Source organism: Eleutherodactylus coqui, chromosome 10, assembly GCF_035609145.1.
Source record: "Eleutherodactylus coqui strain aEleCoq1 chromosome 10, aEleCoq1.hap1, whole genome shotgun sequence".
In the NCBI taxonomy this organism is placed as follows: domain Eukaryota; kingdom Metazoa; phylum Chordata; class Amphibia; order Anura; family Eleutherodactylidae; genus Eleutherodactylus; species Eleutherodactylus coqui.
The window spans coordinates 1595277-1613350 of record NC_089846.1 but is presented as its reverse complement, the minus strand read 5'-3'; the positions used below and the strand labels follow the sequence as shown (position 1 = coordinate 1613350).

Genomic DNA, 18074 nt, shown 5'->3' with positions numbered 1-18074 from the left:
CCAGACGCTGGGGGAGGGGCCAATGTACTGTAGACTAGGAGCCTCGCACCTTCAGGTATTCTGCTGCCCCGCATGGAAACATCCCGCCGGGCGCAGGTACACCGTGAACAGCGATAGAGTCACAGCTCGGGCGCCCGTGGAGGGCAGGAGGGCATACACCAGCTTACAGAATTGCGCTTTGATTTTCGCACATTCTTTAAACACAAGGAAACAAACATCGGCGCCAAAATCAGAACGCCGCGCACTTCATCAACGAAGCATCGGAGACCCACCAGACGTCAGAGGACCCCCGAGCTGACCATCACACCGATCCGCGCTCACACAGGTCGGACGCCGGTAAAACTACTGGCACTAGGAGGCGGGCACTGAGCAGAGCGTTAGCTCCTCCTACCGGCACCAATCTGACCCCTTTGTATGCAGATACACCAATCAATGACATGAAAAACTATGGAAAGCGTAACTGACGGCAGCGCCGCACGAAACCGCCGAGAGAACGCCGCAGCAAGGAGCGGGCAGCACCGCCCACGAGGCACCCAACGCCCCGGCAGAACCAATCGTAACGCCGTGTCTATCAGTGCCGAGCGGATCCACAGATCAGGGGTCTGGAGCCATCAGGGAAGTAGATCCACAAGGCTCACTAGAGATCCAGTTTGTGGGGTGTGAGATCCCCGTAGAAAGGAACGGACCGCGGCCGGGGGTGCTGGGGGAGTATGGGGGGCAGATATCGGAGCGAAGGCCAGAGGGTGGGATGAGGAGACAACTGCATGGGGGGCACCGCAGAAAGACCCTGAGGACCCGAGAGGAGGAGGAAGCTCTTCTAGCCTTCATCATGGTTTGAATGGCTGGTTCCGGGCACTGAAGACCACGCCGCAGACACAGCGTGGATAACAGGAGTGGAAGAGGGTCCTGTAAGAAAAGGGGGGCGCCACTGAGCGTCGCCAAGATCCAGTCACCGGGAGGCCTCCCATCTTCATTACCTCACGGAGTGGTGGCAACCAGAAGCCCGCCGACTACTACAATGACAGCACTGAGAGGCCTGTGTCAGGAAGGGGTTAATAGTGGGAGTATCACAATAGTCCGGGGCGATTGTCCCCTATTCTGCCGCCAGAGCCACTTACCTCACCACGGCCAGACCGTTACGGACCTCCCGTCTCATAACTTTATCAACCAACTGTAGCACCGAACCGGCGGCCAGGCAGGAAGCAGCGAACGACAGCTAAAGGGTTAAGAACAGAGCAGCCCATTAAAGGGGCCCCCAAACCAGCAGCACTGTGAATGCAGCTCTGGAGTATCCCAGGAGGCTCACCGGGTGCAGGTAGACGGAGTCGTAGGTGTCGGACAGCGCTCTCAGCTCCTCCTCCGTCATCTTCTGGGTGGACTTCATTAACTCTACGTACTCCGGGCTGAAAATCAGGGGATAGAGTGAAAACCGTTACGCTTCCAGCGCTCACTGCCTCCAGCCCGTTAGTCACCGACCACCAACCTGTGAACCAGCAGGAGCTCCTCGGCAGATGCTTCCCGCGCCTGCAGGAATACAGTCACATGTCACCGTCACGCCTCACGTCCTCCTACTGCCTATAACCACTGAGCAGATCTTACCGGCACCGGCAAGCAGCGCTGCAGCAGCCCGTAGCCCTCCAGCTTCTCCCTAACAGCCACGAGACGAGCCGGACACTCGGGAAACCTGAGAGCGGAAAGAGGCTCAGCCATGATGGTCCGGGATACAATCCTGAATTCATTACAGCTGCCACTAGGGGGAGCTCACTGTAAACAGATCTATACAGCCACCACTAGAGGGAGCTCACTACATACAGATATATACAGCCACCACTAGGGGGAGCTCACTATATACAGATATATGCAGCCACCACTAGGGGGAGCTCACTACATACAGATATATACAGCCACCACTAGGGGGAGCTCACTACATACAGATCTATACAGCCGCCAGTAGGAGGAGCTCACTACATACAGATATATACAGCCACCACTAGGGGGAGCTCACTACATACAGATATATACAGCCACCACTAGGGGGAGCTCACTACATACAGATATATACAGCCACCACTAGAGGGAGCTCACTACATACAGATCTATACAGCCACCACTAGGGGGAGCTCACTACATACAGATATATACAGCCACCACTAGAGGGAGCTCACTACATACAGATCTATACAGCCACCACTAGGGGGAGCTCACTACATACAGATCAATACAGCCACCACTAGGGGGAGCTCACTACATACAGATATATACAGCCACCACTAGGGGGAGCTCACTACATACAGATATATACAGCCACCACTAGGGGGAGCTCACTACATACAGATCTATACAGCCACCACTAGGAGGAGCTCACTGTAAACAGATCTATACAGCCACCACTAGAGGGAGCTCACTACATACAGATCTATACAGCCACCACTAGGGGGAGCTCACTGAATACAGATATATACAGCCACGACTAGGGGGAGCTCACTGGATACAGATATATACAGCCACCACTAGAGGGAGCTCACTGGATACAGATATATACAGCCACCACTAGAGGGAGCTCACTGGATACAGATATATACAGCTACCACTAGGGGGAGCTCACTGGATACAGATATATACAGCCACCACTAGGGGGAGCTCACTACATACAGATATATACAGCCACCAATAAGGGGAGCTCACTATATACAGATATATACAGCCACCAATAAGGGGAGCTCACTATATACAGATATATACAGCCACCAATAAGGGGAGCTCACTATATACAGATATATACAGCCACCACTAGGGGGAGCTCCCTACATACAGCCACCACTGGGGGGAGCTCCCTACATACAGCCACCACTGGGGGGAGCTCCCTACATACAGCCACCACTGGGGGGAGCTCCCTACATACAGCCACCACTGGGGGGAGCTCCCTACATACAGCCACCACTGGGGGGAGCTCCCTACATACAGCCACCACTGGGGGGAGCTCCCTACATACAGCCACCACTGGGGGGAGCTCCCTACATACAGCCACCACTGGGGGGAGCTCCCTACATACAGCCACCACTGGGGGGAGCTCCCTACATACAGCCACCACTGGGGGGAGCTCCCTACATACAGCCACCACTGGGGGGAGCTCCCTACATACAGCCACCACTGGGGGGAGCTCCCTACATACAGCCACCACTGGGGGGAGCTCCCTACATACAGCCACCACTGGGGGGAGCTCCCTACATACAGCCACCACTGGGGGGAGCTCCCTACATACAGCCACCACTGGGGGGAGCTCCCTACATACAGCCACCACTGGGGGGAGCTCCCTACATACAGCCACCACTGGGGGGAGCTCCCTACATACAGCCACCACTGGGGGGAGCTCCCTACATACAGCCACCACTGGGGGGAGCTCCCTACATACAGCCACCACTGGGGGGAGCTCCCTACATACAGCCACCAATGGGGGGAGCTCCCTACATACAGCCACCAATGGGGGGAGCTCCCTACATACAGCCACCACTGGGGGGAGCTCCCTACATACAGCCACCACTGGGGGGAGCTCCCTACATACAGCCACCACTGGGTGGGGAGCTCACTACATACAGCCACCACTGGGGGGAGCTCACTGAATGCTGTAGCGAAATGTGACACCATAATAAAAGATGGAGGCGGACTGCAAGAGGAAGGAAGATTACTTGTCATCCCAGAGACAGAAGAAGTGGGTCATGCGCTCATCATACACCAGGCCGGATCCTTCTGCCGGGGGCTCCTCGTCCAGGCGCTGCGGAGGAAGAAACAGCATTCACCACACGGAGCGCCACTGAGCAGCTGCCAGAACACTCCATATAAACTTAGGGCAGTCACCGTGTACATACAATGACCCCACTACCAGCAGAATAGTGAGTGCAGCTCTGGGGTATAATACAGGATGTAACTCAGGAGCAGTACAGGATAAGTAATGTATGTACACAGTGACTCCACCAGCAGAATAGTGAGTGCAGCTCTGGAGTATAATACAGGATGTAACTCAGGAGCAGTACAGGATAAGTAATGTATGTACACAGTGACTCCACCAGCAGAATAGTGAGTGCAGCTCTGGGGTATAATACAGGATGTAACTCAGGATCAGTACAGGATAAGTAATGTATGTACACAGCGACTCCAGCAGCAGAATAGTGAGTGCAGCTCTGCAGTAAAATACAGGATGTAACTCAGGATCAGTACAGGATAAGTAATGTATGTACACAGTGACTCCACCAGCAGAATAGTGAGTGCAGCTCTGCAGTATAATACAGGATGTAACTCAGGAGCAGTACAGGATAAGTAATGTATGTACACAGTAACTCCACCAGCAGAATAGTGAGTGCAGCTCTGAAGTATAATACAGCATGTAACTCAGGATCAGTACAGGATAAGTAATGTACACAGTGACTCCACCAGCAGAATACTGAGTGCAGCTCTGGAGTATAATACAGGATGTAACTCAGGATCAGTACAGGATAAGTAATGTATGTACACAGTGACTCCACCAGCAGAATAGTGAGTGCAGCTCTGGGGTATAATACAGGATGTAACTCAGGATCAGTACAGGATAAGTAATGCACACAGTGACTCCACCAGCAGAATAGTGAGTGCAGCTCTGGAGTATAATACAGGATGTAACTCAGGATCAGTACAGGATAAGTAATGTACACAGTGACTCCACCAGCAGAATAGTGAGTGCAGCTCTGGGGTATAATACAGGATGTAACTCAGGGGCAGTACAGGATAAGTAATGTATGTACACAGTGACTCCACCAGCAGAATAGTGAGTGCGGCTCTGCAGTATAATACAGGATGTAACTCAGGAGCAGTACAGGATAAGTAATGTATGTACACAGTGACTCCACCAGCAGAATAGTGAGTGCAGCTCTGGGGTATAATACAGGATGTAACTCAGGAGCAGTACAGGATAAGTAATGTATGCACACAGTGACCACCAGCAGAATAGTGAGTGCAGCTCTGGGGTATAATACAGGATGTAACTCAGGATCAGTACAGGATAAGTAATGTATGTACACAGTGACTCCACCAGCAGAATAGTGAGTGCAGCTCTGGAGTATAGTACAGGATGTAACTCAGGATCAGTACAGGATAAGTAATGTATGCACACAGTGACTCCACCAGCAGAATAGTGAGTGCAGCTCTGGAGTATAATACAGGATGTAACTCAGGAGCAGTACAGGATAAGTAATGTATGTACACAGTGACTCCACCAGCAGAATAGTGAGTGCGGCTCTGCAGTATAATACAGGATGTAACTCCGGATCAGTACAGGATAAGTAATGTATGTACACAGTGACTCCACCAGCAGAATAGTGAGTGCAGCTCTGGGGTATAATACAGGATGTAACTCAGGAGCAGTACAGGATAAGTAATGTATGTACACAGTGACTCCACCAGCAGAATAGTGAGTGCAGCTCTGGGGTATAATACAGGATGTAACTCAGGATCAGTACAGGATAAGTAATGTATGTACACAGTGACTCCACCAGCAGAATAGTGAGTGCAGCTCTGCAGTATAATACAGGATGTAACTCAGGATCAGTACAGGATAAGTAATGTATGTACACAGTGACTCCACCAGCAGAATAGTGAGTGCAGCTCTGGAGTATAATACAGGATGTAACTCAGGAGCAGTACAGGATAAGTAATGTATGTATACAGTGACTCCGCCAGCAGAATAGTGAGTGCAGCTCTGGGGTATAATACAGGATGTAACACAGGATCAGTACAGGATAAGTAATGTATGTACACAGTGACTCCACCAGCAGAATAGTGAGTGCAGCTCTGGAGTATAATACAGGATGTAACTAAGGGTCAGTACAGGATAAGTAATGTATGTACACAGTGACTCCACCAGCAGAATAGTGAGTGCAGTTCTGGAGTATAATACAGGATGTAACTAAGGGTCAGTACAGGATAAGTAATGTATGTACACAGTGACTTCACCAGCAAAATAGTGAGTGCAGCTCTGGGGTATAATACAGGATGTAACACAGGATCAGTACAGGATAAGTAATGTATGTACACAGTGACTCCACCAGCAAAATAGTGAGTGCAGCTCTGGGGTATAATACAGGATGTAACACAGGATCAGTACAGGATAAGTAATGTATGTACACAGTAACTCCACCAGCAGAATAGTGAGTGCAGCTCTGGGGTATAATACAGGATGTAACTCAGGAGCAGTACAGGATAAGTAATGTATGTACACAGTGACTCCACCAGCAGAATAGTGAGTGCAGCTCTGGGGTATAATACAGGATGTAACACAGGATCAGTACAGGATAAGTAATGTATGTACACAGTGACTCCACCAGCAGAATAGTGAGTGCAGCTCTGGAGTATAATACAGGATGTAACTAAGGGTCAGTACAGGATAAGTAATGTATGTACACAGTGACTCCACCAGCAGAATAGTGAGTGCAGCTCTGGAGTATAATACAGGATGTAACTAAGGGTCAGTACAGGATAAGTAATGTATGTACACAGTGACTTCACCAGCAGAATACCGAGTGCAGCTCTGGAGTATAATACAGGATGTAACTCAGGGTCAGTACAGGATAAGTAATGTATGTACACAGTGACTCCACCAGCAGAATAGTGAGTGCAGCTCTGGAGTATAATACAGGATGTAACTCAGGATCAGTACAGGATAAGTAATGTATGTACACAGTGAATCCACCACCAGCAGAATAGTGAGTGCAGCTCTGGGGTATAATACAGGATGTAACTCCGGATCAGTACAGGATAACTAATGTATATACACAGTGACTTCACCAGCAGAATAGTGAGTGCAGCTCTGGGGTATAATACAGGATGTAACTTAGGAGCAGTATAGGATAAGTAATGTATGTACACAGTGACTCCACCAGCAGCAGAATAGTGAGTGCAGCTCTGGGGTATAATACAGGATGTAACTCAGGAGCAGTACAGGATAAGTAATGTATGTACACAGTGACTCCACCAGCAGCAGAATAGTGAGTGCGGCTCTGCAGTATAATACAGGATGTAACTCCGGATCAGTACAGGATAAGTAATGTATGTACACAGTAACTTCACCAGCAGAATAGCGAGTGCAGCTCTGGGGTATAATACAGGATGTAACTCAGGGGCAGTACAGGATAAGTAATGTATGTACACAGTGACTCCACCAGCAGAATAGTGAGTGCAGCTCTGGGGTATAATACAGGATGTAACTCAGGAGCAGTACAGGATAAGTAATGTATGTACACAGTGACTCCACCAGCAGAATAGTGAGTGCAGCTCTGGAGGATAATACAGGATGTAACTCAGGATCAGTACAGGATAAGTATTGTATGTACACAGTGACTCCACCAGCAGAATAGTGAGTGCAGCTCTGGAGTATAATACATTACGCCTTTTATCTGTATGTACACAGTGATGGGGCTCTCACCAGTGCATCCAGCTGGTCACAGATGTCTCTTTCTGGGGTCTTCCTCATGTGGTGGCCTCTCCTCTTTACTTCCTGGAGGCTGGGCCCCCCCTGAGGGGACGGTGGCCCCTTCTTCCCCGGCTTCTTCTGCAGCGACAGTCGCACATACAAGGGATGGAAATGAGTGTTAATTAACTTCTTTAAGCTCTGCACAGCAAATCCCCGACCACAGACACCGAACAGCGAAGCAAAGCTGCTCCCTCATCACACGGTCCGCATGCGGAGGAAGGCAGGGCAGCGCAGGCGCAGGGCAAGAGGGGGGGGGGGGGGCACGACCCACACACGGAAGGTGGGGGTGGCGCAGGGCCCATAAATGCAGAGGAAGAGGGGGGGGGGCGCAGGGCAAGAGGGGGGGGGCGGGTGCACGGCCCACACGCGGAAGGTGGGGGTGGAGCAGGGCCCATAAATGCAGAGGAAGAGGGGGGGGCGCAGGCGCAGGGCAAGAGGGGGGGGGGCGGGTGCACGGCCCACACACGGAAGGTGGGGGCGGAGCAGGGCCCATAAATGCAGAGGAAGAGGGGGGGTGCAGGCGCAGGGCAAGGAGGGGGGGGCGCAGGGCAAGGAGGGGGGGGGCGCAGGGCAAGGGGGGGGGGGTGCACGGTCCACACGCGGAAGGTGGTGGTGGCGCAGGGCTCATTAATGCAGAGGAAGGGGGGGGTGCAGCGCATGGCACGGCGGTGCAGGAAGAGGGGCGGCTCGAGTCGTGTGCAGCTGACATGGGTGCAGGGCACATTACATGCGTGACGCGATCAGGACAGGTTTTGATCACTCAGTCTAATCAATGAAAGCTTCACTTCACTGACCGCAAGCAGAGATCTTGAATAGACTTGAGGAAATGACGCAAGCAGAGATCTTGAATAGACTTGAGGAAATGAAGCACAAAGTACATCAGAAAGGTGCAGAGTATTTAGGATATTTGGCCCAGGAGCCTCACAGATAGTTGGGGGAGGGGAGCTGAAGTAAGGGGGTACAACATGACGTACCGCAGTGGAGCCTCCGGGGGGGCGGCCGCGTCCTCCGGGTGACTTACGGTCTCGGGGAGAGGACATGGTCTCGGGGTTCACAGCTCGGTCATGGCGCAGGAGCTGGAAGAGAGTAAGGATGAGATGAGACGAGACCGGACCCCCCCCCCCCCACCTTATGGTGCCCACAGGTGCCACCAGATTCTTGTCCTCCTCCATGACAGGACGCCCCCATGTCGGCTGTCCCCCCCTCCTCCGCGACAGGACGCCCCCTCCGCCATGCCCCCCCTCCTCCGGGACAGGACGCCCCCTCCGCCGTGCCCGCCCTCCTCCGCGACAGGACGCCTCCTCCGCCGCCCCCCCTCCACCGCGACAGGACGCCACCTGCTGTGTCCCCCCCCTCTCCTCCGCTGTCCCCCCCTCCTCCACGACAGGACGCCCCCATGTCGGCTGTCCCCCCTCCTCCACGACAGGACGCTCCCTCCGCCGTGCCCCCCCTTCTCCACGACAGGACACCCCCTTCTCCGTCCCCCACTCCTCCTCGACAGGACGCCCCTCCGCCGTCCCCCCCTCTTCCGCAACAGGACGCCCCTCCGCCGTCCCCCCCTCTTCCGCAACAGGACGCCCCTCCGCCGTCCCCCCCTCTTCCGCAACAGGACGCCCCTCCGCCGTCCCCCCCTCCTCCGCAACAGGACGCCCCTCCGCCGTCCCCCCTCCTCCGCAACAGAGCGCCCCCCCCCGTCACCCCTCCTCCGCGACAGGACGCCCCCCCCCGCTGACCCCCTCCTCCCCAAAAGGACGCCCTCCCCCGCTGTTCCCCCCTCCTCCCCGACAGGACGCCCTCCGCTGTCCCCCCCTCCTCCCCGACAGGACGCCCCCCGCTGTCCCCCCGCCTCCACGACAGGACGCCCCCCGCTGTCCCCCTCCTCCGCGACAGGGCGCCCCCCCCGCTGTCCCCCCTCTCCTCCGCGACAGGACGCCCCCCGGCTGTCCCCCCCTCCTCTGCGACAGGACGCCCCCCGCTGTCCCCCCCTCCTCCGCGACAGGACGCCCCCCGCTGTCCCCCCCTCCTCCGCGACAGGACGCCCCCCGCTGTCCCCCCCTCCTCCACGACAGGACGCCCCCCGCTGTCCCACCTCCTCCCCGACAGGACGCCTCTCGCTGTTCCCCCTCCTCCACGACAGGACGCCCCTCGCTGTTCCCCCTCCTCCGTGACAGGGCGCCCCCCGCTCTACCCCCTCTCCTCCGCGACAGGGCGCCCCCCGCTCTCCCCCCCCTTCTCCGCGACAGGGCGCCCCCCGCTCTCCCCCCCCTTCTCCGCGACAGGGCGCCCCCCGCTGTCCCCCCCTCCCCCGCGACAGGGCGCCCCCCGCTGTCCCCCCCTCCCCCGCGACAGGACGCCCCCCGCTGTCCCCCCCTCCCCCGCGACAGGACGCCCCCCGCTGTCCCCCCCTCCCCCGCGACAGGACGCCCCCCGCTGCCCCCCCCTCCTCCGCGACAGGACTCCCCCCGCTGCCCCCCCCCTCCTCCGCAACAGGACTCCCCCCGCTGCCCCCCCTCCTCCGCAACAGGACTCCCCCCGCTGCCCCCCTCCTCCTCCGCAACGGGATGCCCCCCCGCTGTCCCCCGCTCCACGACAGGACTCCCCCTGCTGCCCCCCCCTCCACGACAGGACGCCCCCCGCTGTCCCCCCCCCCCTCCACGACAGGACTCCCCCCGCTGTCCCCCCCTCCACGACAGGACTCCCCCCGCTGTCCCCCCCTCTTCCACAACGGGATGCTCCCCGCTGTCCCCCCTCCTCCGCGACAGGACGTCCCCCCCCTCCTCCGCGACAGGACTCCCCCCGCTGTCCCCGCCTCCACGACAGGACTCCCCCCGCTGTCCCCCCCTCTTCCACAACGGGATGCTCCCCGCTGTCCCCCCTCCTCCGCGACAGGACGTCCCCCCCTCCTCCGCGACAGGACTCCCCCCCGCTGTCCCCCCCTCCTCCGCGACAGGACTCCCCCCGCTGTCCCCCCCTCCACAACAGGACTCCCCCCGCTGTCCCCCCCTCTTCCACAACGGGATGCTCCCCGCTGTCCCCCCTCCTCCGCGACAGGACGTCCCCCCCCTCCTCCGCGACAGGACTCCCCCCCGCTGTCCCCCCCTCCTCCGCGACAGGACTCCCCCCGCTGTCCCCCCCTCTTCCACAACGGGATGCTCCCCGCTGTCCCCCCTCCTCCGCGACAGGACGTCCCCCCCGTCCTCCGCGACAGGACTCCCCCCCGCTGTCCCCCCCTCCTCCGCGACAGGACTCCCCCCGCTGTCCCCCCCTCCACGACAGGACTCCCCCCGCTGTCCCCCCCTCTTCCACAACGGGATGCTCCCCGCTGTCCCCCCTCCTCCGCGACAGGACGTCCCCCCCCTCCTCCGCGACAGGACTCCCCCCCGCTGTCCCCCCCTCCTCCGCGACAGGACTCCCCCCGCTGTCCCCCCCTCCACGACAGGACTCCCCCCGCTGTCCCCCCCTCTTCCACAACGGGATGCTCCCCGCTGTCCCCCCTCCTCCGCGACAGGACGTCCCCCCCGTCCTCCGCGACAGGACTCCCCCCGCTGTCCCCGCCTCCACGACAGGACTCCCCCCCGCTGTCCCCCCCTCTTCCACAACGGGATGCTCCCCGCTGTCCCCCCTCCTCCGCGACAGGACGTCCCCCCCTCCTCCGCGACAGGACTCCCCCCCGCTGTCCCCCCCTCCTCCGCGACAGGACTCCCCCCGCTGTCCCCCCCTCCACGACAGGACTCCCCCCGCTGTCCCCCCCTCTTCCACAACGGGATGCTCCCCGCTGTCCCCCCTCCTCCGCGACAGGACTCCCCCCCGCTGTCCCCCCCTCCTCCGCGACAGGACTCCCCCCGCTGTCCCCCCCCTCTTCCACAACGGGATGCTCCCCGCTGTCCCCCCTCCTCCGCGACAGGACGTCCCCCCCCTCCTCCGCGACAGGACTACCCCCCGCTGTCCCCCCCTCCTCCGCGACAGGACCTCCCCCCGCTGTCCCCCCCTCCACGACAGGACTCCCCCCGCTGTCCCCCCCTCTTCCACAACGGGATGCTCCCCGCTGTCCCCCCTCCTCCGCGACAGGACGTCCCCCCCCTCCTCCGCGACAGGACTCCCCCCCTTGCTGTCCCCCCCTCCTCCGCGACAGGACTCCCCCCGCTGTCCCCCCCTCTTCCACAACGGGATGCTCCCCGCTGTCCCCCCTCCTCCGCGACAGGACGTCCCCCCCCTCCTCCGCGACAGGACTCCCCCCCGCTGTCCCCCCCTCCTCCGCGACAGGACTCCCCCCGCTGTCCCCCCCTCTTCCACAACGGGATGCTCCCCGCTGTCCCCCCCTCCTCCGCGACAGGACGTCCCCCCCCCTCCTCCGTGACAGGACTCCCCCCCGCTGTCCCCCCCTCCTCCGCGACAGGACTCCCCCCGCTGTCCCCCCCTCCACGACAGGACTCCCCCCGCTGTCCCCCCCTCTTCCACAACGGGATGCTCCCCGCTGTCCCCCCTCCTCCGCGACAGGACGTCCCCCCCCTCCTCCGCGACAGGACTCCCCCCCGCTGTCCCCCCCTCCTCCGCGACAGGACTCCCCCCGCTGTCCCCCCCCTCCACGACAGGACTCCCCCCGCTGTCCCCCCCTCTTCCACAACGGGATGCTCCCCGCTGTCCCCCCTCCTCCGCGACAGGACGTCCCCCCCCTCCTCCGCGACAGGACTCCCCCCGCTGTCCCCGCCTCCACGACAGGACTCCCCCCGCTGTCCCCCCCTCTTCCACAACGGGATGCTCCCCGCTGTCCCCCCTCCTCCGCGACAGGACGTCCCCCCCCTCCTCTGCGACAGGACTCCCCCCGCTGTCCCCCCCTCTTCCACAACGGGATGCTCCCCGCTGTCCCCCCTCCTCCGCGACAGGACGTCCCCCCCTCCTCCGCGACAGGACTCCCCCCGCTGTCCCCCCCTCCTCCGCGACAGGACTCCCCCCGCTGTCCCCCCCTCTTCCACAACGGGATGCTCCCCGCTGTCCCCCCTCCTCCGCGACAGGACGTCCCCCCCCTCCTCTGCGACAGGACTCCCCCCGCTGTCCCGCCCTCTTCCACAACGGGATGCTCCCCGCTGTCCCCCCTCCTCCGCGACAGGACGTCCCCCCCCTCCTCCGCGACAGGACTCCCCCCCGCTGTCCCCCCCTCCTCCGCGACAGGACTCCCCCCGCTGTCCCCCCCTCTTCCACAACGGGATGCTCCCCGCTGTCCCCCCTCCTCCGCGACAGGACGCCCCCCCCCTCCTCCGCGACAGGACTCCCCCCCGCTGTCCCCCCCTCCTCCGCGACAGGACTCCCCCCGCTGTCCCCCCCTCTTCCACAACGGGATGCTCCCCGCTGTCCCCCCTCCTCCGCGACAGGACGTCCCCCCCCTCCTCCGCGACAGGACTCCCCCCCGCTGTCCCCCCCTCCTCCGCGACAGGACTCCCCCCGCTGTCCCCCCCTCTTCCACAACGGGATGCTCCCCGCTGTCCCCCCTCCTCCGCGACAGGACGTCCCCCCCCTCCTCCGCGACAGGACTCCCCCCCGCTGTCCCCCCCTCCTCCGCGACAGGACTCCCCCCGCTGTCCCCCCCTCCACGACAGGACTCCCCCCGCTGTCCCCCCCTCTTCCACAACGGGATGCTCCCCGCTGTCCCCCCTCCTCCACGACAGGACGTCCCCCCCCTCCTCCGCGACAGGACTCCCCCCCGCTGTCCCCCCCTCCTCCGCGACAGGACTCCCCCCGCTGTCCCCCCCTCCACGACAGAACTCCCCCCGCTGTCCCCCCCTCTTCCACAACGGGATGCTCCCCGCTGTCCCCCCTCCTCCGCGACAGGACGTCCCCCCCCTCCTCCGCGACAGGACTCCCCCCGCTGTCCCCGCCTCCACGACAGGACTCCCCCCGCTGTCCCCCCCTCTTCCACAACGGGATGCTCCCCGCTGTCCCCCCTCCTCCGCGACAGGACGTCCCCCCCTCCTCCACGACAGGACCTCCCCCCGCTGTCCCCCCCTCCGCGACAGGACTCCCCCCCCCGCTGTCCCCCCCCCTCCACGACAGGACCCCCCCCCTCTCGGCTAACCACCCACCGACACTTCCAAAGTCCTCGGCGGCTCTCAACGGGTGACGTCACTTCCAGACCACGTGGTGCCGACCACGCCCACCCCACAGGCTGCGCTCCTCACTGACAGGATGGACCACACGGCGGCTCCTCCCCCCTACAGTGGCTGATAGCGGAAAGCTGCAGCATGAACCTCATCCACGTGTGTACTACTGACAGGAGGAGTTTACATGCGACTGTAGGGTGGAGGCGCTATGACAAAGAGGGGACAGTATAACCTCCCCTATTATATACCCTATCGCCCCATCAGTTATTATATACCCTATCGCCCCATCAGTTATTATATACCATATCACCCCATCAGTTATTATATACCCTATCGCCCCATCTGTTATTATATACCACATCGCCCCATCTGTTATTATGTACCACATCGCCCCATCAGTTATTATATACCCTATCGCCCCATCAGTTATTATATACCCTATCACCCCATCAGTTATTATATACCCTATCGCCCCATCTGTTATTATATACCACATCGCCCCATCTGTTATTATGTACCACATCGCCCCATCTGTTATTATATACCCTATCACCCCATCAGTTATTATATACCCTATCGCCCCATCTGTTATTATATACCACATCGCTCCATCTGTTATTATGTACCACATCGCCCCATCAGTTATTATATACCCTATCGCCCCATCAGTTATTATATACCATATCACCCCATCAGTTATTATATACCCTATCGCCCCATCTGTTATTATATACCACATCGCCCCATCTGTTATTATATACCCTATCGCCCCATCTGTTATTATATACCCTATCGCTCCATCTGTTATTATATACCCTATCGCCCCATCTGTTATTATATACCATATCACCCCATCAGTTATTATATACCCTATCGCTCCATCTGTTATTATATACCATATCGCCCCATCAGTTATTATATACCCTATCGCCCCATCAGTTATTATATACCATATCACCCCATCAGTTATTATATACCCTATCGCCCCATCTGTTATTATATACCACATCGCCCCATCTGTTATTATGTACCACATCGCCCCATCAGTTATTATATACCCTATCGCTCCATCTGTTATTATATACCACATCGCCCCATCTGTTATTATATACCACATCGCCCCATCTGTTATTATGTACCACATCGCCCCATCTGTTATTATATACCCTATCGCCCCATCAGTTATTATATACCCTATCGCTCCATCTGTTATTATGTACCACATCGCCCCATCAGTTATTATATACCCTATCGCCCCATCAGTTATTATATACCATATCACCCCATCAGTTATTATATACCCTATCGCCCCATCTGTTATTATATACCCTATCGCCCCATCTGTTATTATATACCCTATCGCCCCATCAGTTATTATATACCATATCACCCCATCAGTTATTATATACCCTATCGCCCCATCTGTTATTATATACCACATCGCCCCATCTGTTATTATGTACCACATCGCCCCATCTGTTATTATATACCCTATCGCCCCATCAGTTATTATATACCCTATCGCTCCATCTGTTATTATGTACCACATCGCCCCATCAGTTATTATATACCCTATCGCCCCATCAGTTATTATATACCATATCACCCCATCAGTTATTATATACCCTATCGCCCCATCTGTTATTATATACCACATCGCCCCATCTGTTATTATATACCCTATCGCCCCATCTGTTATTATATACCCTATCGCTCCATCTGTTATTATATACCCTATCGCCCCATCTGTTATTATATACCCTATCGCCCCATCTGTTATTATATACCATATCACCCCATCAGTTATTATATACCCTATCGCCCCATCTGTTATTATATACCCTATCGCCCCATCTGTTATTATATACCATATCACCCCATCAGTTATTATATACCCTATCGCTCCATCTGTTATTATATACCATATCGCCCCATCAGTTATTATATACCCTATCGCCCCATCAGTTATTATATACCATATCACCCCATCAGTTATTATATACCCTATCGCCCCATCTGTTATTATATACCACATCGCCCCATCTGTTATTATGTACCACATCGCCCCATCAGTTATTATATACCCTATCGCTCCATCTGTTATTATATACCACATCGCCCCATCTGTTATTATATACCACATCGCCCCATCTGTTATTATGTACCACATCGCCCCATCTGTTATTATATACCCTATCGCCCCATCAGTTATTATATACCCTATCGCTCCATCTGTTATTATATACCCTATCGCCCCATCTGTTATTATATACCACATCGCCCCATCTGTTATTATATACCCTATCGCCCCATCTGTTATTATATACCCTATCGCCCCATCTGTTATTATATACCATATCGCCCCATCAGTTATTATATACCCTATCGCCCCATCTGTTATTATATACCCTATCGCCCCATCTGTTATTATATACCCTATCGCCCCATCTGTTATTATATACCCTATCGCCCCATCTGTTATTATGTACCACATCGCCCCATCAGTTATTATATACCCTATCGCTCCATCTGTTATTATATACCACATCGCCCCATCTGTTATTATGTACCACATCGCCCCATCAGTTATTATATACCCTATCGCCCCATCAGTTATTATATACCCTATCGCCCCATCTGTTATTATATACCCTATCGCCCCATCTGTTATTATATACCCTATCGCCCCATCAGTTATTACATACCATATCGCCCCATCAGTCATTATATAGCATATCGCCCCATCAGTTATTATATACCATATCGCTCTTTCAGTGTCTCCTTTGCTGGTTCTATCTCTCCTCCCACTTCCTCTCGCTGTCGGGGTCCCCCAGGGCTCGGTCCTTGGTCCCCTTCTCTTCTCTATCTATACTGCCCCAATTGGACAAACCATCCACAGATGCGGCCTCCAATACCATCTCTATGCTGACGACACCCAACTATACACCTCCTCTCGTGAGATCTCTGGACCATTCCTCCAAAATATCACCGACTGTCTGTCCGCTGTCTCTAACACTATGTCCTCCCTTTTTCTCAAACTAAACCTCTCTAAAACTGACCTCCTTGTCTTTCCACCTTCTAACCGACCTCCCCTCAACATCTCCATTCCAGTGTCTGGCACCATCATAACCCCCAGACGGCATGCCCGCTGCCTTGGGGTCACACTGGACTCTGACCTCTCCTTTGCCCCCCATATCCAATCTCTGGCCCAAACATGCCCCATGCACCTCGGAAATATTGCTAAAATACGTCCGTTCCTAACCACGGACACGCTAAAGACGCTCGTGGTCGCCCTCATCCACTCCCGGCTCGACTACTGCAACTCGCTACTCATCGGCCTCCCCCGCACTAGACTCGCTCCGCTCCAATCCATACTAAATGCGGCAGCTAGACTCATTTCTCTATCCAGTCGTTATTCAGACGCCTCTGCATTATGCCAGTCGCTGCATTGGCTGCCCATCCACTGCAGAACTAAATGTAAACTCCTCTACCTCACCCACAAAGCTCTGCATGGCGCTGCCCCACCATACATCGCCTCCCTACTGTCAGTACACCACCATACATCGCCTCCCTACTGTCAGTATACCACCATACATCGCCTCCCTCCTGTCAGTACACCACCATACATCGCCTCCCTCCTGTCAGTACACCACCATACATCGCCTCCCTACTGTCAGTACACCACCATACATCGCCTCCCTCCTGTCAGTACACCACCATACATCGCCTCCCTACTGTCAGTACACCACCATACATCGCCTCCCTCCTGTCAGTACACCATTATACATCGTCTCCCTACTGTCAGTACACCATCATACAGCGCCTCCCTCCTGTCAGTACACCACCATACATCGCCTCCCTACTGTCAGTACACCACCATACATCGCCTCCCTCCTGTCAGTACACCACCATACATCGCCTCCCTACTGTCAGTACACCACCATACATCGCCTCCCTCCTGTCAGTACACCATTATACATCGTCTCCCTACTGTCAGTACACCACCATACATCGCCTCCCTACTGTCAGTACACCACCATACATCACCCCCCTCCTGTCAGTACACCACCATACATCACCTCCCTACTGTCAGTACACCACCATACATCGCCTCCCTCCTGTCAGTACACCACCATACATCGCCTCCCTCCTGTCAGTACACCACCATACATCGCCTCCCTCCTGTCAGTACACCACCATACATCGCCTCCCTCCTGTCAGTACACCACCATACATCGCCTCCCTCCTGTCAGTACACCACCATACATCGCCTCCCTCCTGTCAGTACACCACCATACATCGCCTCCCTCCTGTCAGTACACCACCATACATCGCCTCCCTACTGTCCGTACACCACCATACATCGCCTCCCTACTGTCCGTACACCACCGTACATCACCTCCCTCCTGTCAGTACACCACCATACATCGCCTCCCTCCTGTCAGTACACCACCATACATCGCCCCCCTCCTGTCAGTACA

At 56.7% G+C, this 18074-nt stretch overlaps 1 protein-coding gene across 3 annotated transcripts in view; it reads right to left on the bottom strand.

Annotated features, from left to right (window-relative positions):
• Positions 1-13649, bottom strand: part of HDAC6 (histone deacetylase 6) — a 72090-nt gene extending 58441 nt beyond the window's left edge. For all 3 annotated transcript variants that reach the window (XM_066579959.1, XM_066579958.1, XM_066579960.1), the window contains exons 1-8: positions 13576-13649; positions 8473-8574; positions 7451-7576; positions 3687-3772; positions 1600-1684; positions 1484-1524; positions 1307-1403; positions 1119-1216 (exon numbers count right to left, since the gene is read on the bottom strand). In XM_066579959.1, coding sequence (XP_066436056.1) covers positions 1119-1216; positions 1307-1403; positions 1484-1524; positions 1600-1684; positions 3687-3772; positions 7451-7576; positions 8473-8538 — 599 coding nt within the window. In that variant the 5' untranslated portion in view covers positions 8539-8574; positions 13576-13649. The remainder of the gene's footprint in view (positions 1-1118; positions 1217-1306; positions 1404-1483; positions 1525-1599; positions 1685-3686; positions 3773-7450; positions 7577-8472; positions 8575-13575) is intronic.
• Positions 13650-18074: the final 4425 nt, after the last annotated feature.